This window comes from Aegilops tauschii, chromosome 6 (genome assembly GCF_002575655.3).
Source record: "Aegilops tauschii subsp. strangulata cultivar AL8/78 chromosome 6, Aet v6.0, whole genome shotgun sequence".
In the NCBI taxonomy this organism is placed as follows: Eukaryota; Viridiplantae; Streptophyta; class Magnoliopsida; order Poales; family Poaceae; genus Aegilops; species Aegilops tauschii.
The window spans coordinates 109601840-109623990 of NC_053040.3; the positions used below are offsets into that span (position 1 = coordinate 109601840).

At 46.1% G+C, this 22151-nt stretch overlaps 2 protein-coding genes and 1 pseudogene across 3 annotated transcripts; 1 reads left to right on the plus strand and 2 right to left on the minus strand.

The window, feature by feature from the left end:
• Nucleotides 1-148: 148 nt before the first annotated feature.
• On the plus strand, nt 149-3255 carry LOC109753377 (indole-2-monooxygenase). 2 transcript variants are annotated; one of them, XM_040392098.3, is made up of 3 exons: nt 206-1215; nt 1439-2022; nt 2746-3255. In XM_040392098.3, exons 1-3 carry the CDS (start codon nt 247-249, stop codon nt 2837-2839), a joined length of 1647 nt encoding a protein of 548 aa, XP_040248032.1. In that variant the 5' UTR covers nt 206-246; the 3' UTR covers nt 2840-3255. The 2 variants fall into 2 exon arrangements, with proteins under 2 accessions (XP_020167877.2, XP_040248032.1); XM_020312288.4 differs by lacking the exon at nt 2746-3255 and having other exon boundaries at nt 149-1215; nt 1439-2112.
• Nucleotides 3256-3960: 705 nt separating this feature from the next.
• LOC109753376 (tyrosine-sulfated glycopeptide receptor 1-like) lies at nt 3961-6431 on the minus strand (annotated as a pseudogene).
• A 12676-nt stretch (nt 6432-19107) lies between these two features.
• On the minus strand, nt 19108-21688 carry LOC109753379 (uncharacterized). The gene is made up of 3 exons (XM_073500638.1): nt 20672-21688; nt 20539-20579; nt 19108-19980 (listed from the first exon to the last, which is right to left on the minus strand). Exons 1-3 carry the CDS (start codon nt 21686-21688, stop codon nt 19533-19535), a joined length of 1506 nt encoding a protein of 501 aa, XP_073356739.1. The 3' UTR covers nt 19108-19532.
• Between the last annotated feature and the right edge of the window lie 463 nt (nt 21689-22151).

Here is a 22151-nt window from a genome sequence, read left to right on the forward strand (position 1 = left end):
GGTGGATAAGATATGTACATATGTGACCATGGTTGGGCCGCGCACGTCCATCGATGGAGAAATTCAAGTCCACCACCACTAAACGATGAACAGAAATGGAGAAGGAAACGCACCAAATTCCAAGGTCCAAACTTCATTGTCACGTAGCAAATCGAGCCATGCGCTACGCATCCAGCTGTGGTCAGAAGATCACTCTTCTCGACCAGCTACAAATACGACACCAAGGGAGGGTGCTACTAGCAGGCCATGGCGGCTCAAACAGTGCTACCACTGCTCTTATCTCCCCAAGCACTATTGCTCTATCTCTTGCTCATCCCTGTGCTCCTCCTCCTCCGGGCAACAAACAGGCGATCGGCCGGCGAGCGAGCAGCAGCGGACAACCATGGGGGCCGTCCCCTCCCTTCGCCTCCGAACAAGCTCCCTCTCATCGGCCACCTGCACCTGGTCGGCCCCGACCCGCACGTCTCCCTCGCCGCCCTCGCCGCCAAGCACGGCGACGGCGGCCTCATGCTCCTCCGCCTCGGGCAGACGCGCGCCCTCGTCGTCTCCTCCCCGCGCGCCGCCGAGGCGGTCCTGCGCACGCACGACCACGTCTTCGCCTCGCGGCCGCCGAACGCGTTCGCCGACGCCCTCCTGGACGGCGGCGCCGACGTCGCCTTCGCCCCCTACGGCGAGTTCTGGCGGCAGGCCAGGAGGCTGGTCACCACGCACCTGCTCAGCGCCAGGAAGGTGCACTCGCTCCGCCGCGGCCGCGAGGAGGAGGCGCGCCTGGTGATGGCCAAGATCCAGGGCGCGGCGGCCGCCGGCGCCCTCGTGGACATGACGAAGCTGCTCGGCGCCTTCACCAACGACATAGCGTGCCGTGCCGTGTCCGGGAAGTTCTTCCGGGAGGAAGGCCGGAACGAGCTGTTCAGGGAGGCGATCGACGGGAACGTGGCCGCGTTCGGCGGGTTCAACCTGCTGGACTACTTCCCGGGCCTGGCCAAGGTGGGCGTGCTCGCGCGACTGCTGTTTGCCAAGACCAGTCGGTTGAAGAGGAAATGGGACGAGCTGCTCGATAAGATCATCGACGACCATGTCAGCAAAGCATCGCCACAGGAGCAACACCACCAGCACGATCAGCAAGAAGATGAAGAGGCAGACTTCGTCGATGTGCTCCTTAGTCTTCAGGAGGAGTACAGTCTCACCAGACAGCATATCAAGGCCATATTGATGGTAAATCTCGTCTCATACATACGCAGCTACTCCTCCGTTCACTATTACAAAATGTTCTGACCTTTCTTCGAATCGGATGTCACTTATTTTAATCCGTGTATGTAGTTTATATTAAAATATTCAAAATATTTTACAATAATGAAAAGTAGGAAGTAGCTTATTATGGTAATTAAATATGGTCATATTTTAAGTGTTTGACACTTCAGATTGAACCCATACACAGGATATGTTTGTGGCAGGCACAGATACATCATACATAGTACTCGAGTGTGCCATGGCTGAGCTCATGCGAAAGCCGAACCTCATGGCCAAACTTCAAGCTGAGGTGAGGGAAAAGACACCCAAGGGCCAACAAATAGTGACCGAGGACGACTTGGGCAACATGGCCTACCTAAAGGCCGTCGTGAAGGAGACGCTCCGGCTACACCCACCAGCGCCGCTCCTCCTCCCGCACCTCTCCATGGCCGAATGCGACATCGACGGTTATAAAGTCCCTGTAGAAGCCCGTGTGATCGTAAACGCTTGGGCTCTTGGTAGAGACCCTGGATCGTGGGAGGCTGCCGACGAGTTCATGCCGGAAAGGTTTGTGGACGTTGTGTCCCCCGACTTCAAAGGGAGGGATTTTCAGTTTCTGCCGTTTGGAGCTGGGCGAAGGATATGTCCTGGGATAAATTTTGGGATGGCGTCTGTGGAGATCATGCTCGCCAACCTTGTCTATTGTTATGATTGGGAGCTCCCTGGCGGAATGCGGCAAGAGGAGCTGGATATGACTGGTGTGTTTGGCATGACGATGCGTCGGAAGGAGAGGTTATTTCTTGTCCCGAGAACGAGATGTTAATCATGCATAATATCTGTCATGAATTATGTGCACTTGTAAAGCTAGATATTGCACTAGTATATATGGTTTTCCCAGTTTTCAAGAGGGTACGTGGGAAACACTCCAGGTACTCACATTCTGCCACACAAAAACTACCAACCTTCACCCCATTTTTAGTCCACGGCGATCAAACGGGTTTTATTGATGGTAGAAATATCGTGGAGCACCGAGCACGTTATCTTTGCTGCCTACCTCATCAAGTCTTGCCATGGTAGGAAGGGGCAACCCATGGTCATTAAGCTTGACTTTCAAAAAACATTTGAATCAGTTTCCTGGACCGCACTTATATCCACTCTAAGACTTCGTGGTTTCCAACCATTTTTTGGTAGAAACCATCCTTTCTACCGGCAAAACGATGACCATGCTAAATGCGGTACTCGACCCTTGATTGCCTGCAAACAGGATATGAAACAAGGCAAGCCCCTTTCACCTTATCTCTTCATTATTGTTGTTGATATTCTTCAACAACTAATAAATAAAAATCATAGTCATAGTTCTCTCTCCTATCCATTTACAAACTACCTACCACCAACGACACTAGAATACGACGCCCTTATCATAGCTAAGTTCTCACCCTAAGACGTTGAGCCCTTAAAATACATCTTAGACGACTTCGCTTGAACCCTGAATTGATCTAACGTGCTTGGCATCAGATCTCGCCATCGCATACAGATGATGAGAAACCCTAACCTCAGCGTCCAAGGAGACGACAAGAATCTACATTGGCACTATGTTGGTTCCATCTAGACGGACAAACTCGAGGAGGATCGGAGCTCAGAAGACCAACTCAAAGAAGAGGCGTTGTCATCCGCCTGAACACCGCCTACGAGGACTAAAAACCCTAACCTAAACTACTAGTCGGAGTCGAGGCACCGAAATTCTCCTCCAACCGCCTGCCGCCGGAACGCAAGCAGAGGGGAGGCGAATCCACGGGCTAGCCAGTGTTCAGAGACCTTCCTTGGTTCATAGGATATGAATATCAAATGAACAAAAAAACCATAAGTGATGACATGTATCTCAAATCGTATGAAACAAGAAATGACATTTGGTTCATGCAGTAAGATTTTATTTTCATTATGTCTAGGTTAATGTTTTTTCTTTGAATGCAAAGAATTGACTCCTATCTTCTATAGGAATAAGGAATAAGATTATATTGCTACAAACCAAAGGCCTCAAAGAACATTTTCCTATGAAATTACTATCCTTTTGAGTTCCTAAAAAATCATGTAAACCAAAGGGGCCCTAAATTAGTAACAGCTGAAGATCTGTTACTCCTAAATGAGATAATTACTGTAAGAAATGCTAAAAGATGGGGTGAAAATGAGAATTTCCTCTAATTTTTAACTTGAAAATAAAGCTCAACTGGGCTGGTTTCGAAGCCCAGTTATAAGCGACGTCTGAGCCCAGTTATAAGCTGGGCTGGTTCCGGACAGATTTGGGCAATCCGAAAAATCTAAACCCAACCTTCTCGACTGGCAAATATTCCCATCACCTCAAAAAAAAGGCAAATATTCCCATTGCGCTGCTGCGCCGCCGCCGGTGCCACCTTCTCCCTCGATTCCGGTGGCGCGTCCCGCTGAAAGCCATCGAACATACTCCCAGCCCCTCCCCACTTGCTAGCAGATCTTCGCAGCCTGCCGGCGAGCATCTTCGCAGCCCCTCTCAGTCACCCGGCGAGTTTGGCGGCCGGGATCGAACAGCAAGCCGCGGAAGCTGGCGGCCGGTGTAGCTCATAGGATCCGTCGATCTGCGACTCAGAGGTAACTCGCCTAGTCCTCTATTTTATTTGTGTTCTCGCTCAGAGGCAAAAGCAAAGTTAAGAGCTATAAAAACTTTTTCAGCGAAGAGGCCCATTTGTTATACCGACAGCCATCTTCGTAGAGCTCTTAACAAGTTTGCTAGCTAGAAAGGCAAACATCATGTACCTGTATTATTCAGCAAGCTATAACAATATGCAAATTACCCTATCCATTGCATACATCATCCTAGACCATATTACAGTTGAAGTGGGCTTAGCCAAAATATCTGAATAATACTAACTGATCATATAGCACTCCAACCCCGAAGAACACACCAAATGCAATCGCGAAGATGATCTTTTCGCTGCATTTTTTTGCAGAGATGATGGAGACGGGAGCTGCTTCAACTGAACTGCAATGGGTAGTAAGCACAGAGCCGCACAGCTTTGGGTTCCCGTCAAAGCTAGAAGCCTGAAACGTGCTCAGCTGGCCTTTTGCTGGAATAGATCCTTCTAGGTTGTTGTTAGAAATGTTGAGTCATGAAAGGAAGTGAAGATTCTCCAACGGCACAGGGACTGCACCGGTGAGATGGTTATTAGACAAATCTAGCCCCTGGAGGTTCGTGAGCTTGCAGATTGATTGTGGGATCTCTCCATAAAAGTTGTTGAAACTCAAGTTTAGGTAAGTGAGTGCTTCCAGATGACCAATCTCTTGGGGGATCATACCTGTGAATTTATTCTTACCGAGATTCAGCCCTTTGGGCCAAGCACTGCCCATGCGGTACTGAAGTTTAGCATTGGCGTCGTCCACATAAATTGGTAGGTCAAGGAGGCTTGGGTCGAAATATATGGCAGGCTTGTCTGATGTTAGCATTGGCATCTCCATCAGGATCATTGGAATTTTCCCAATAAGACTGTTGTTTGATACATCCAGTCCGAAGAGGTGGTTTAGGGAGTTGATCCAGCTTGGTATTGGTCCTGTGAGTTGATTACTAGATAATAATAGTACCTTCAGACTTGTGAACGTCGATAACCAAGTAGGTATCCTTCCAGTCAACGAACAATGGTGCATGACTAGAAACTGAAGATTCTGAAAACCGTCAATGGTTTCATCTTGTGGCATGGCCTCATTCATGAAGTTTCTGCCAATAAGCAAGGTGCTGATGTTCCCGCAGCTCTTAAGGGCATGCAAAGCTTTCATGATATTTGTAAAGGAGTTACTACCAAGTGACAGGAAGGACAGATGCTTCAGATTGCCTATTCTTGGTGAGATCTCACCATGGAAATGGTTGCCCGACAGCCGCAGTGCAGTCAACATGCTGCATGAGTAAATGCTTTCGGGCACTATGCCACCGAGACGATTCATCATGAGATCTATACTTCTTAGATTCTGCAGGGTTGCGAAGTTTACCTTGCTTAGATCTCCACTGAAGTTGTTGATCTTCAGATCGATGGTTTTGAGATTTGTGCAGTTGCCCAGAGTTGATGGCAGCTCGCCAGACATGTTGTTACCCAAATGAAGCTTCTCCAGCCTCCTGAGCTGACCTATCGATTATGGGATGTTGCCACTGATGTGATTCCCTCCAAGGTCAAGAGTAGCTAGATTACTGAGTTTGACCATTTGTGCTCCATCAAGTTCTCCTTGCAAACCATTGTTGGGAAAGGAGAGGTACTCCAGCGAGGCAGTGTGCAAGATTTCAATAGGGAGAGTCCCACTGAGGTTGTTGTTACCGGCCTTGAGCACTTTGAGCTTGGAGCAATTACCTAGTGTGTTCGGAATGTCGCCACTCAATTGGTTGTGACAGAGGTCAAGCAAAGCCAAAGATGGAGAGCCAAGGCAAAGAGAAGACGGTATGTGCCCAGTGAAGCCGTTATTGCTGGCGTTGAACGCGATTAGATTCTTCATCATCTTCCATGTGGCTGATGGAAGTTCTAAGCTGAACTGGTTGCTTGAGACGTTGAGTACCTGCAGAGGCCGGTCTGTGGTGATCGAAGACGGCAGCTCTTGTAGCGTTCCATTTAGCCGGTTGAAGCTGACGTCAATGGAGATGATGCTGCTGGAGGACATGAGCTCCAGCGGAAGGCCACTAGAGAAGGAGTTGTGCGAAAGGTTGACATGCAGCAAGCCTGTGAGGTCAGCGAGAGATGGCGAGATGCGCCCTTAAAGTCCTTTAGATGCCAGGGAAATCTCAGTGACGGCCCCATCTCCATTGCAAATGATGCCTTCCCACTCGCAGCAGTCTGTCTCGTGGCGCCACGACGCGGCGAGGGTGCCATCTCCCGACGTCCCAGCGAGGAACTGGAGAAGTGCATGCTTCTCCTGCTCGGTGCATGAGGTGGCGGGAGAGACCAAGGAGAGTAGCAGGAACAGCTGCAGCACGGCCGGAGGAATGGTGAAGGAACGCATTGGTTGGTGTTTTTTCCTCCCCCTTCTTGTTTTTCTGTTGCTTGAAGAATGCATGTGGGGCTAGTACTATTTATCATCTAGGTGCAGCTTTATTATGCTAGGGTGTGCAGAACACCGTTCAGAAAATTCTGCAAGTCATGGATGCAGCCGGCTGCACAAAAGACAGCGACACTAGCATGGAAATCAATATCCACGACCCAGTTGAATTTGTCAAATCTTTCATGAGAATAGTCTTTATTCATTAATGGAAGATTACACCACATATAGTAAGTAATTAAGCTGACCCCGTGATCTTCTCTTTTAGCTTCATTGAACTAGTAAAAAGGAGTTATAAAAAAGATTGGGTTTGTTATCTATACATATTTTTCTTGACGCAGATGTATCTACCACAATGGGGAGCTGGCTAGATATAAGGCTAGACACGTCCAAGTCAATCATCAGTTAATAAGAAACCGTCATGTTCTCTCTCTGACCTGTGACAGAAATTAGAAAATGGGGCCATGATTGACCGGCTGCAAAAAGATAGCGACACTAAATTAGAGAATGCCTTCCTCCGTTCCCTGTTTTTTCCCACAATGTTTTTTTTGACTGTGCAAAGACAGTAGGAGAGGCTCCTACTGCCACATTTTTCTATTTTTTTATATATATAAGAGCTTTTACAGGTACATTTGTTTTGATCTACAAGCTCACCCCGGATCCCACTGGTAAGCCATGAGGCTAAGTGGGGAGCGACAGGTCCTCAGTGGGGAATACACAAGCAAAAAGAAAAAAAGAAAAAAATCTAGGGCCTATACGAGGGGCCGTTTCTAACCAGAAAGCAAAACGTGTCTAGGACACTACAGACTCACACAGAGCTTGTATGAACCCCTCTAGGCTGGGTTTGGATCTATGGGCCAGGAGGGCAAAGTCCACCTTGAAACGCTCGGCCCATGTTTTGATGGAAGGAGGGATTCTTTTGAATATCAGATTATTTCTCTCCTTCCAGATATTCCATGCTGACACTACAAAAACCTCCACGAACATTGGTCGCAGCCAGTCTCTCTTGCCTCTTTTGATTATTTGTAACCTGTTTCCATATAACGTCCAGCTCATCCCAATTTTGTCCCAACACTTGGTACTGAAGGGACATGTGAAGAACAAATGCTCCACCGTCTCCTCTATCTTCAGATTGCAGAGTACACATTCAGTCCCATCATTCACATTGTAGTGTCGCCGTTTGAGCATGTTTTTGGTGTTAACCCTATCTGCTAAGAGCAGCCATGCGAAGACCTTCAGCTTCATAACGCAGTTAGATTTCCATATCCAGGAGAAGAGTAAATTGCAAAAAACCACCACATTTGGGGACGCTAAAACAGAAAACCACCAGCTTTCGTTTTTTTTTTCAAAAAACCACCACGTTTGCGCTGACAGTTTTCAAAAAACACTGATCGCACGGTTTGGCGCGTCTGAGTGAAAAACTGACCGGTTGGCCCCAATGTCAGGCGCCACGTGGACAGGGGGAGACGGCGCCCGTCACGCCCGCCGTTAGACATAATGTATGAGGCCAACAAGGTTGAACTGTGCTGTTTCTGAACCTTAGTCATGTCATGTTTAGATGAAATGGATTATTATGTCATATTTGAACACTAAGATGTTTGTTGGATGTGATCATATGGAATTATGGTGATCATAAGAACTGTGTTCTAGGTTTGTCATATTGATAGAGGAGCAAAAGTTTAAAATAGGTTCCTTTCGTCGACGGTTGTCGAGAGGCCACGGTCAGGCTAGAGAGGTAGGTTCCTTTCGTCGACGGTTGTCGAGAGGCTATGGTCAGGCTAGAGAGGTAGGTTCCTTTCGTCAACGGTTGTCGAGAGGCCACGGTCAGGCTAGAGAGGTAGGTTCCTTTCATCGACGGTTATCGAGAGGCTAGGGTTAGCCTAGAGAGGTAGGTTCCTTTCGTCAATGGTTGTCGAGAGGCTAGGTTAGCCCATAAAGTTAGCATCGACAACCGTCGACAAAAGGAACCAACAACTTTATGGGCTAACCTAGCCTATCGACAACCGTCGACAAAAGGAACCAACAACTTTATGGGCTAACCTAGCCTATCGACAACCGTCGACAAAAGGAACCAACAACTTTATGGGCTAACCTAGCCTATCGACAACCGTCGACAAAAGGAACCAACAACTTTATGGGCTAACCTAGCCTCTTGACAACCGTCGACAAAAGGAACCAAGAACTTTATGGGCTAACCATAGTCTAGAAGTTGACAAACAGCAAGTTATCATAACCCATGTAGAGACTAACATTAACTGCCAACATCACATCAAGTTATCATAGCAAGTTCATCATATCAAGTTTACCATAGCTTGCCAACATCACAGCAAGTTATCTTGCTACCACAGCAAGTACAAAATACAGCAAGTTTTGCCAACATCACAGCAAGTTTTGCCAACATCACAGTAGTTTTGCCCAAAATACAAAAGTAGTCTCTGAACTAATTGGCTGACTAATTGCCACTAGCATAGAAATAGTCTCTGAATTTGCTTGGCTTCTTCCTGACCCTTGTAGAACCTGATGCACTAGCAGCAGCAGGCCTTGGAGGAGCAAAAGAAGAAGCAGCACCTCTTCTTGGAGCAGATGAGGAAGAACCTCTTCTTGGAGCAGATGAGGAAGCAACAGTTCTTCCACCAGAAACATTTGCAGGAGCAGCAGCAGTTCTTGCACCAGATGCACCAGAAGCTTCAGAAACTGCAGAAGGACCAGGAGCAGCAGCACTTCTTCCACCAAAAGCACCAGATGCTGCTACTTTTCTGGTACCAGAAGCTGCTGCAGTAGCTCTTGCACCAGATGATGATGCTGTGCTTTTCTCGTACCAGAAGCTGCTGCAATAGCTCTTGCACCAGATGATGATGCTGTGCTTTTCTCGTACCAGAAGCTGCTGCAGTAGCTCTTGCACCAGATGATGATGCTGTGCTTTTCTCGTACCAGAAGCTGCTGCAGTAGCTCTTGCACCAGATGATGATGTTGTTGATGGAGGGGCAGTTCTTGTTTCCTACATATGATTTGCATTACTTATTCAGAAAAGACTGCAGTAGCTTCAGAAAACATGTAAAGGATTTGCATTACTTTATAGTACAAAACTAAACATTGCAAATAAAACATGTCAAGGATTTGCATTATAATACCGTGTGCTTGTTCTTCCTAGCAGCAAGGGATGGCTTCAATTGATCACCACAGTTTGTATATCTATGCCCTTGCTTCCCACAGTTGCTGCATGTGATGGTTCCAACTCTTGAAGTATCCTTGGGTTTTGGCACTTCAAATTGGCCCTTCCTTCTTTGAGCCTGGTTTCTACCCTTCTTCTTATGGAACATAGGAGGATCTATGTCTCTACTGTCTGTTCTTGTCCATAGGCCAGGTCCAGGAACTGGGTATATCATTGGCTTGTAAGCTTCTAGGTACATAGGCTTCTTGAAGAACTCATGGACAAAATCTTCTGGTTGTTGTTTTGATTTATAGATTGCACATACAGCATGGTTACATTGTACACCTCTCATGTCCCATTTTCTGCAACCACATGTCCATTTCTTCAAGCTCACAGCATAGGATTTCTCACCACTATTCACTTGATATAGATCAGGCCCTGCCATCATAGCTTTGCAATTCCTAGCCCATTCCTTTGACTCCTCTAGCATCTCCATATATGTTGGGGTAATTGTCCATCTGGCTGATTCCCCTCCAGTTCTTTTTTCATTGAACTTCACCATTAATTTGGACCTAGCCCCTTGAAAGGATCGATATAGTTGACTAGAGGGGGGGTGAATAGGCAACTAACAATTTTTTGCTTTTCTTTACCAAATTAAACTTTGCATCAAAATAGGTTGTCTAGATATGCAACTAAGTGAGCAACCTATATGATGCAATGACAACAAGCACGCAAGCAAATAAGAGATATAACACGAGTAAACTTGCGAAAGTAAAAGGGACGAGAGAACCAAGAGTGGAGCCGGTGAAGACGAGGATGTGTTACCGAAGTTCCTTCCTTTTGAGGGGAAGTACGTCTCCGTTGGAGCGGTGTGGAGGCACAATGCTCCCCAAGAAGCCACTAGGGCCACCGTATTCTCCTCATGCCCTCACACAATGCGAGATGCCGTGATTCCACTATTGGTGCCCTTGAAGGCGGCGACCGGACCTTTACAAACAAGGCTGGGGCAATCTCCACAACTTAATTGGAGGCTCCCAACGACACCACAAAGCTTCACCACAATGGACTATGGCTCCGCGGTGACCTCAACCGTCTAGGGTGCTCAATCACCCAAGAGTAACAAGATCCGCTAGGGATAAGATGGGGGAATCAAATTTCTCTTGGTGGAAGTGTAGATCGGGGCCTTCTCAACCAATCCCGAGCAAATCAACAAGTTTGATTGGCTAGGGAGAGAGATCGGGCGAAAATGGAGCTTGGAGCAACAATGGAGCTTTTGGGGGAAGAGATGAGTCAACTTTGGGGAAGAAGACCCCCTTTTATAGTGGGGGAAGCAATCCAACCGTTATCCCCCACTTCAGCCCCGCAGAGAGCGGTACTACCGCTTGGCCAGCGGTACTACCGTTCCCTCTCGCGGTACTGCCGCTGGGCCCAGAGCGGTACTACCGCGGTGGTCGGGGCGGTACTACCGCACACAAGCGGTACTCCCCCCTCACTGCCGCGGCAAGTACCGTAAAACCCGACACGGAAAAAGACCCCTCGAATCGAGGCGGTACTAGCACGAAGCCGCAGCGGTACTACGACTGGGGGCTACAGCGGTACTACCGCTGTGGAGCGGTACTGCCGCTTGTAGCACCCAAGCGGTACTACCGCTCCGGCCCGCGGTACTACCACTGGGACCAGAGAGGGCACACTAAGAGAGGGGAACGAGCTCATCAACGAAGCGGAAAGGCTCGGAGGGTGTGCAAAGGAAGTGTACGTGATGATTCCACCCTAGCCTTTCCAAAGCGGACCTCCTCTTGATGGTACGGTGATCCCTACGAAACTAGTCCACCAAACTAATTCGAAAGTACTACACCGTCTTCGCTTCAAACTCCGAGGGGAGGGAATTGTCTCGTGCCAAAGGATGAATCTCTGAAAAACTCAATGCACACAATTAGTCCGCAAAAGCATTGTCATCAATCACCAAAATATCTTAGGGATAAATATGCCCTTACACCCCTTCAACCATAGTTTTAATGGGGTTGCCTCTAATATCCAAGATCATCCTATTGAACACCTCACTTATGTTGTTGACTACTAAGTCAGTTTTACAAGTGGTATCCATAGCATATCTAGCCCATGTTTCTACAGGTATTTTCTTAAGCCAGACCCAAGCATCCTCACTTTCCTTTCTTATTTCTTCCATTGCCTCATCAAACCCATACTTTGTGTATGAATAAGCTGCTGCATCCATATATTGCTTAAGTTCTTCTCCTCTAAATCCAGCACTTTGGAAATTTGCATATATATGCCTTAAACAATATCTTTGAGGACAATTGGGAAATACTTGGTCAATGGCATTTAGCAGACCCTGGTTACATGTATGATACACCTAATTTAGATTGCTACATCTATGTTGTGCAATACACTACTAAGCAGTAAGGAAACTAAATAAACAGTTTTCAACATTACATACCTTCTGCCTGTCTGAAATTATTGTGTAGTTTCCAAACTGTCCTGATTCTCCACCAAGAACTATCTTCAATTGTGTTAAAAACCAACACCAAGTTGGAGTATCCTCCTTCTCTACAACTCCAAAGGCCAGAGGGTATATATTATTGTTTCCATCTCTGCCAGTTGCAGCTAAGATTTGTTGCCCTGTGTTTAGTTTCACAAAACACCCATCTAGACCTGAAACAAGTACTTCATAAGAGATGCAACAATGTATATGTGAGTGTCAAATTTCTATAGAGACAAACATACCTATGAATGGTCTACATCCTTTAAGAAAACCCTCCCTTTGGGCTGCAAGACAAATGAAGAGTCTATGAAATCTGGGATTTTTGCTGGGATGCTCTCTAACAACTCTAGTTGTTACAATGCATCTGCTACCAGGGTTTGTGTCCAAAACAGCTTGAAGATAGTCTCTAATCCTAGTGTACTGTGCTTCCTGATCACCCTGAACAACACTGAGAGCTTGCTGCCTTGCCCTGTATGCCATCATCTTACCAACCTCCACACCATACTTCTCCTTTGTCTTGTCTATGAGTGTCTGAATTCCTGCTTTAGGATCTGTCCTAAAGCATTCTTCAACTGCTTTGGCCACAAACCTAGCAGGAACCTTGCAGTTCTCACCACTTGGAGCACATGTATGCTCTAATTGCAGCTTCCTAATACAGAATGTTTTTTCTTGCCCAACTACAGATGCAACCATGTGAAAGGGGCACCCTTTCTCCACACAATCAACAATGATCCTATCTTTGTTGTTCCTGTGGTAATGGAAGTTCTTTCACTGTGTCACATGCAAGTTAACCAATGCTCTTCTGAACTGGTAAACATCAACAAAACACATGTGCCAGCAAATTTGTTCATGTGGCATAAGCCTTTTTTCATCGTACCATATCCTGGCCTTCTTCTTTTTTGCCCTGGACTTTCTCCCAGATGAGGAACAATACAACACTACTTCTTCATCAGAATCATTTTGAAGTTCATCATCTATGTCTTCATCAGATAAGGGAATGTACTCTGCCTCTAGTTTGGCCTGGGAACTGCAGTGTGATCTACTTGTTGGACCTCTTCTAACAGGTAATTTCTCAACTGGTGGTGCATCAACAAACCCCTCTACTTCATCCTCCTCCTCAGCCTCACAAAACAGATCTTCTGGCTCTGAATCACCTTCATAAACTCTCTTCCTCTTGAGATCTTTTAATTTCTGGTGCAAATCTGCATCATCTTGCTCCTCTTCCTCCTCGTCAGAGCTATCCACATCAATGTCCTCTGTCTCCATCAACTCATCCTCTTCCATTCTTTCTTCTCCTTGTACTACTGGACTGTCATCTGCAAACTCATTAAGAAAATCATCTAACTCTTTCACACCAGCTATGTCCCTCCCCTTTTTAACATTGCAACTCTCCTGAGTGAAGAGATATTGTCCATAGGAGTCCTCTGTGTGGGCACTAACAACTGGAGCACATATATCTGCTTCATGTTCACTGGTCTGACTTTGGTAGAGCACACCTGCATCATCTATATTCCACACCTTTGGAGAACCAATCTCAGAAATTGGAATCTGCTTTTCACATCCATCTTCAATGTTGATCTGCAACTTTGCCATCTCTGACTCTCTTCCTTTCATTACTGTGATAGTAACACACCTCTTCTCCTCATACAATATCAACATTTCTTCCACATCTTCCTCAGATTTGATTAGCTGCATGCCTGCCATTCCTACACCCTCTTGCTTCACATAGTACATTGAATCCTTTTGATCATAGCCCTCTATCCCAACAATAGCTAACATGTTGATATATGTGATATTTGATTCACATAAGGTCCTTTCCAGATTGTCACAGCCTTGGAAATGAAACCTCATATCCCATGGTTCATCATCATCCAAACTGCAAATCATTAGATTCAGTTAACATTACATTCAGTTAACAGTAAATTCAGTTAACACTAAATTCAGTTAACAGTAGAGTACATTCAGACAAACAACAAAGTGAACAGAAGATTACATTCAGTTCAGTTAGTTTAGCTCAGTTAACAGTAAATTCAGTTAACAATAAATTCAGTTAAACACAATTAAGCTCATAATCAGTTAACAGTAAAAATCATTCACCAATTCAGTAAATTCAGTTAACACTAAATTTAGTTATCCACAATTCAGTTAACAGTTAAAATTCAGTAAATTCAGTTAACACAACTCAGCTAAGTTAACACTAAATTCAGTTATCCACAATTAAGCTGATATTCACTTAACACTACATCAATTCATCACAATTATTCTGTTCAACTGTTGAAATTGAGGAGTATTGAAACCCTAATTCCTAAATTCAGATTCATACAAAGGAAAGACTATAGCTACACTAGCAAAATCACTCAAAGTGTTCAACTACACTAGCAAAATCACTCAATTTGTACAACTACACTAGCATAATCAAAAAGAAATTTTTGGAAATACTCACTCCACGCCGCCAAGTCTGGATGTGAAGTGGTGGCTCCGCCCTGGATTGGCCTTCCAGACCTGGGCCAGTTTGGCAGCCGCACGTGCCTCAATGTCGTCGGACTTGAAGATGTTGCCATCCTTGCCGCGCTCATCTCCGCCGACGTCGGCGGATCGAGAGGCGCCAAACATACCAGGGAGCGTCGTCGGAGAGCGACGAAGGACGGGGCGGCCACCAGCATCGGCGATGGAGAGGTCGCCGTCGTCCCCACCATCACCGGACGCGCCTCTGTCGTCAACGCCGCCGCCGCCACCGCTGGTCGCCATGCGGGAAGTGAGGTAGGACGACTAGATGCGATCTGGGGGAAATGGCTGGGCCGGACCGGCTCGTTAGGTCATGTGCGCCGTCTAATGGCGGGCGTGACGGGTGCCGTCTCCCCCTGTCCACGTGGCGCCTGACATTGGGGCCAACCGGTCAGTTTTTCACTCAGACGCGCCAAACCGTGCGATCAGTGTTTTTTGAAAACTGTCAGCACAAACGTGGTGGTTTTAAAAAAAAACGAAAGCTGGTGGTTTTCTGTTTTAGCGTCCCCAAATGTGGTGGTTTTTTGCAATTTACTCCCAGGAGAAGGATTCATCGGCCACTACGTCCTTGAAGTAGAATCGGTAAAATCTTGCAGATGTGAATTTTTCTCCCCACGCATTCCCATCGGTCCGGGACAGTGGGGATCGGCGATGTCAATGATGTTCCCGTCTGCATGTGTCGCACCTCTTGTAGAGCTTGAGCCGATAGGGGCACATGAAACCTCTTTGCAGTTCATCAATTTTCAGAAAATCCGCTACCGAGATATCTTCATGTTTTGCATAGGAGAAAGCCCGAGGGTATTGTTCTGCCAGGATATTATCCAACCATTGGTCTTTCCAGAATAGTACCGAGCTGCCGTCTCCAACCCGGACCTTGGTGATCCCTCTATAGATGTCAGTCAGTTGCAAAATTTCCTTCCACCAAAATGATCCGCACACATCAGAAGCATGGGGGATTTTATTGGTGTAGTACGTGGACCAAACAAGTTCCACCCATGGCACATCTTTTTTGTAATAAAAATTGTATAGATGTTTAAGCATCAGTCCAGTGTTCTGCACTTTAATGTCAATGATTCCGAGCCCGCCGTGTTTTTTTGGGCGACAGACAAGGTCCCATGCAGCTAGCGAGTTTGAGGTGTCGCCATGTTCTGTTCTCTTCCTCCATAAGCATCTTCTTCTAATTTTATCCAAGTGTTCAACTAATTAGGAGGAAACCTGATTGTGCATATGGGATATATGGCGATGGAAGTGAGCACGGAGTTAAGGAGCTGCAAGTTGCTGCCGTATGATAGTAGATTAAGGGATGATGATAATTTCCGTTCCACTCGATCGACAATCGGCATCATGTCCGTGATGGTGGGCTTGGTCGTTCCCATTGGCAAGCCTAGATAGGTGAATGGCATCGTTCCGATTGCGCACTGAAAAATCTGCACCAATTCATTCGTTCTCACTGTTTCAGTGTTAATGGGTACCAGGACAGACTTGTGAAAATTTATTTTCAGCCCAAATAGAATCAGCATAGTCCAGGAGCAATTGTTTCATGACTAGAGCTTGCTGGGGACACGCAGCCATTACCAGGATAGTATCGTCGGCGTATTGTATCACCGGGTAGTCGGCTCTCCCAGTGGCTGGGAAGGGTAGATCAATCAGGCCAGACCGGTGCGCATTGTTGATCGCAGCTTGGAGCAGATCCGCCGCTAATACAAAGATAAGCGGTGAGAGGGGGTCCCCTTGACGGACCCCACATTTGCATTTGAATTGTCTTCCTGGCACGCCATTAAGAAGAACTGAAGAAACTCCTGAGTCAAATATGCATTTTATCCAGCTTAGCCAACGGTCATTAAATCCCATGGCCTTCATGATCTCGAGCATGGAAGAGTGCTCGATTGTATCGAATGCCTTCGCGAAGTCTAGTTTTAGAAGTATGATCTCTTTCCCTGATCCTTTGCATTGATATATGTATTCAAATGCCCATGCGAGACAATCCTGTATAGTGCGCCCTTTGAGAAAGCCGTATTGGTTTTTGTGTATGATGGACAAAATTAGCCTCTGAAGTCTATTAGCAAGAACTTTAGTGATAATCTTCAGGCAGCAGTTTAGAAGCGTGATGGGTCTATAGTCATTTGCTGTCTCAGGCGAGCCAATCTTCGGGATAAGTGTTATAAATCCTGTATTTGTGCTTTTTAGGTCTAGAGTCCAATGATAAAAATCATCACAAAGTTTATAGAAATCTGTCTTGATGATGTTCCAGCAAGTTTTGAGAAATTGTCCATTGAACCCATCTGGGCCTGGTGCTCTATCCGCCGGCATTTGTTTGACCACTTCATCAATTTCTTTGTGCGAGAAAGGGGTGGAGAGCTCTTCCAGCCCATCAACCTTTTTTATAATGGATGACAGTTCAAATTTCATGGTCGGAGGGGACGATTCTCCCAATCGCTGTTTGAAGGTTTGAAAGAGTTGAAATCTCCCATGAGGTGAAATCGCTGTTTGAAAGAGTTGAAATCGCTCTTTGGCGTTGTGGTCACTCACCTCAGTCCCATCAGGCAGCTTCAGTGAGGCTATGGAGTTCCTTCTATATCGTTCTGTTGCTAGTGCTTGGAACAGTTTGGTGTTTTCCTCACCAAATTTTATCCATCAAATGGTGCACCGTTTCCTTCAATAAGTATTCTGGTACTGTAGTAGTTTTAGCAGATGGGCCTTTAGTATCGCACGAAAGTTATCCTCAGGTATCATTAATGGGCGTTGGTCTTCCAGACCATCAAGCTCAGTAAGGGCATCTCCAATGCGGGGCGCTAGGGGAGGGCGCTAGGAAAAATTTCCTACCCGATCGACGGTTGCTTTGTCTATTCTCAGTGTCGGGCTGGCATCGATGCCAAATTGTGCAGCGAGCGCTTAGCGTTTTATCCCCCACGAGATAAGGCAGGAAGTGTTGTTTCTGATCCAAAATTAGCGCTGGTTGTTAGCGCCCAGCGATGGAAGAGATGACTCTAGCGCTGGTTGTTAGGTGCTCATTATTTTTGTTTCGGTTTTCTTTCCATCTGTAAGCGCCTAGATAGGCGCCTGCCATTGTAGATGCCCTAAGTGCCTTGCTGCTATTTTGAATCAGGATTGCGAGGCGGGAAATGTTTTGCTCCACTTTTTGAGATCATAACGCAGGTTCTTGAATTTTTTGCAAATGAGTGTTGCGCTGTTGGGGGCGAAGCAATTTTTGTTCCAGGAGCTTTCCACCACCTCAAGAAAACCAGGGTGCTTTGTCCAGTAGTTCTCGAACCAAAAAATTCTACCTTTTGGGATTGTGGTCTCAATGTTGACAACGCAGGGGCAATGGTCTGAGACTGGTTTGCCTAGAGCAGTCACCATTGTGTTTGGGAACATTAGAGTCCAGTTGCTCGATGAGAAAACCCAATCTAACTGTTCGAGTAGTGGATCGTTTTGCATATTGCTCCAATTGTAAGCGCGACCCTTAAGAGGTATTTCAGTTAGGGATTGGCTTCTTATGATGTCGTTGAACAGAAGGATATCATTTACATCCCCACCCGGCTTATTTCTATTTTGAAGCGAGCGTATAAAATTGAAATCTCCCACGAGGAGGAAATTGTCAGTTGGTTGGATATCCAAATTGTATAACCATTCAGTAAATTCCACTCTCTCATCGCCCTGACAGGGGCCATAGATGTTGAACAGTGACCAAGAATTGCCACAGAGTTTGGATGTGAACTTAATGCCCAGAGTAAAGATTTCAGCACAGATTAAAGATCCATCAATAACAGAGCTATTCCAAATAGTTAAGATACCCCCAGACGCCCCTCCAGAGGCCACAAACTCAAATTTATCAAAGTTTCGAGGACAAAAGGTCTTAATAAAGTTTAGATTGAAATTTGCACGCTTAGTTTCTTGCAAGCAAATAACATCACACCCACTGAGTGAGATCGCATTTCTAAGGGCCAAGGTCTTAGCATCTGAATTTATTCCTCGTACATTCCAAACCAAAATGTTCCATTGTTGCTTACCTGCCATAGTGCTAAATATTTAAGTGGACGAAGAGGGAGGGAAACTTTCCTTGCGCGGCATCAGCAGCTTGGAGACAGTAAGATCATCTGCGGGAACACCACACTACTCCACACCAACCTTTTGAATGACCGGTATGGGCGTCGGGGCTGGAACAGACTTATCTGAACTTGCATCAGAGGTAGTGTTCTTCACTGTCGGGGCGGCGGGGACAACTCTCGGTTTAACTTTACTCTTCACCACCCTTGCTTCAGTCATGGATGGCGCCTTGAACCCATTGTAGCGAGTGGCGTGCTCACTTATATCAATTAGTTATGGACGGCATTATGATTTAGACTGTCTTTGCTATCTCTAAGCTTGTACCCCGCTGGCTATATAAGCCCGGACACTGCATCCAAATCATGTTGTTCGGCTCTCCGTGTGGCACGGCAGTCTGTGTACACATGTGTAACGAGGGAGAGATGGCACGGGAAGAAATAAATTGATTACACCGAGATGAGGTGGCAGTATAAGTCAAACAACAAAACCTGGTCAGCGTCCCACGCGGGTGAAACCATCATCAAACCAGCTTTGAAGTCGGGTGTTTTGGCCAGTATTGCAAACAGTTAAGGATTAAGTAATTGTTTTTTGAGTTTTTTTTGTGGGGGGGGGGAGGTGGTGAGGTAGAATCATGAGGGTATATACACGTCTTTACTTTTTTGTTAAGGCAAAAGTTAGAGTTATTAATCTTGCTTACTTTGTCAGTGGTTATTTTCAAGAGGGCCATTTCTTATCAGCAGCCATCTAGGTGGTAGCTAGGCCCCCCTCTTTGTACTCTGATAGAATCCTGCATTTGTTTTCTTGGTTCTAAAAAAATCCTGCATTTTGAGCACATAACTGATTTGGTACAGCGCTTAACAAGTCTGCTAGCTAGAGAAACAAACATCATGTGCCTGTATTACTCAACAAGCAACAATATGCAAATTTAGAAGAGACTCGACGAACATATAAGTAAGTAACCCACTTGCAGGTGGATACAAAGATGTGAATAACTAAGGCATGTTTACCTTATCCATTACATACATCATACTAGACCATATTACAGTTGAAGTGTGCTTAGCCAAAATATCTGAATAATACTAACTGGTCATATAGCACCCCTATCCCAAAGAAAAGACCAAAGGCAACCGAAAAGATGACCTTCATGTTGTATTCTTTTGCAGAGATGATGGAGACGGTGGCGGCTTTAACTGAACTGCAATGATTAGTAAGCACAGAGACAGACAGCTTTGGCTTCCCGTCAAAACTAGAAGCCTGAAACATGCTCAGCTGGCCTGTTGCTGGAATAGGTCCTTCTAGGTCGTTGTTAGAAATGTTGAATCGTGATAGGAAGTGAAGATTCTCCAATGCCACAGGGACTGCACCCGTGAGATGGTTATTAGACAAGTCGAGCCCCTGCAGGTTTGTGAGGTTGCAGATCGTGGGATCTCTCCATGGAAGTTGTTGAAACCCAAGTTCAGGTAAAGGAGTGCTTTCAGATGACCGATCTCTTGTGGTATTACACCTGTGAAATTATTACCAAGATTCAGCACTTTGGGCCAAGCACTGCCTATGCGGTATTGACGTCGTGATGGATTCACTCCATAAATAAGTAGACCTAGATCAAGGAGGCTTGGTTCCGATTCCAAATACATGCCAACCTTATCTGATTTTAACAATGGCATCTGCATCAAGGTGATTGGGATTTCCCCAGTAAAACTGTTGTTAGATACATTCAAACAAAATAGTTGGTCTAGGGAGTTGATCCAGCTTGGCATTGGTCCGGTGAGTTGATTGCTGAATAAGCTTAGTATCTTCAGGTTTCTGAGCTTTGACAACCAATTAGGTATCGTTCCAGTCAACGAGCAGTGGTGCATGGAGAGATATTGAAGGTTCTGGAAGCCAACAATGGCTTCATCTTATGGCATGGCCTCATTCATGAAGTTTTTGCCGATAAGCAGGGTGCTGATGTTCCTACAGCTCTTAAGAACATGCAAAACTTTTGTAATGTTTGTGAAGGAGTTTCTAACAAGTGATAGGAAGGACAGGTGCTTCAGATTGCCTATTCTCGGTGAGATCTCACCATGGAAATGGTTGGCCGACAGCCGCAGTACAGCCAAATTGCTGCATGAATAAATGCTTTCTGGAATTATGCCACTAAGACTATTCCTCATGAGATCTAAACTTCTTAGATTCTGCAGGGCGGAGAAGTTTACCTTTCCTAGATCTCCACTGAACTTATTGATCTTCAGATCAATGGTTTTCAGATTTGTACAGTTGCCCAGAGATGATGGCAGCTCCCCAGACATGTTATTGCTACCCAAATGTATCTCCTCCAGCCTCTTGAGGTGACCTATTGACTGTGGGATGTTGCCACTGATCTGGTTCCCTCCTAGGTCAAGAATTGCTAGATTACTGCGTTTGACCATGTGTGCTCCGTCAAGTTCTCCTTGCAAACCATTGTTGGGAAAGGAGAGGTACTCCAGCGAGGTTTTTTTTTGCGGGGTTGCATGGAAGATTTCAACAGGGAGAATCCAGCTTAGGTGGTTGTTGCCAGCCTTGAGCACTTTGAGCTTGGAGCAATTACCCAGTGTGTTCGGAATGTCGCCATTCAATTGGTTGTGGTAGAGGTCAAGCAAAGCCAAAGATGGCGAGCCAATGCAAAGAGAAGACGGTATGTGCCCAGTGAAGCTGTTATTGCTAGCGTTGAGCACGATCAGATTTTTCATCACCTTCCATGTGGCTGATGGAAATTTTGAGCTGAACTGGTTGCTTGAGATGTTGAGTACCTGCAGAGGCCGCTCGGTGGTAAACAAATATGGCAGCTCGGGCAGCAGCCCGTTGAGACGGTTGAAGCTGACATCGAGGACAATGATGCTTCCAGAGGAGTGCATGAGCTCTGGCGGAAGGACACCAGAGAAGGAGTTGCGCGAGAGGTTGACATGCAGCAGACTGGTGATGTCGGCAAGGGACGGCGAGATGCGCCCTTCAAGTCCTCTAGATGCCAGGGAGACCTCAGTGACGGCCCCATCTCCATTGCAAGTGATGCCTTCCCACTCGCAGCAGTCTGTCTCATGGCGCCACGACGCGGTGAGGGCGCCATCTCCCAATATCCCAGCGAGGAACTGGAGAAGTGCATGCTTCTCCTGCTCGGCGCATGAGGTGGCGGGCGAGACCAAGGAGAGCAGCAGGACCAGCTGCAGCACGGCCAGATGAATGGTGAAGGCACGCATTTTCTACACTTCTTGTTTTGCTGCTGCTTGAAGAATGCATGCAGTGCTGGTACTAGTTAAATCATGCAGCAGGGGGTTGTGCAGAGCACCATTCAGAAAATTTGCATGTCAATAGCCACTAGCATGGAAATCATGCAGCCGGCTGCACAAAAGACAGCGACACTAGCATGGAAATCAATAGCCACGACGTAGATTTGGTCAAATATTTCATAAGAATAGTCTTTATCCATTAATGGAAGATGATGCTACATGTAGTAAGCAAATAGCTGACTCCGTCTTCTCTTCTAGCTTCACCCAGTTACAAAAAAAGATTGGCTTAGTTATCTACAAAAACAAATCTTGAAACAAATGTATCCAACATTCTACCCTTGAAGGTTCATGGTTTTCAGTGCTTGCCACAGTTTGTAAATTGAACTTACATGATCTTCGAGATGTTTATCTACATTGAGCTTACATGATCCTG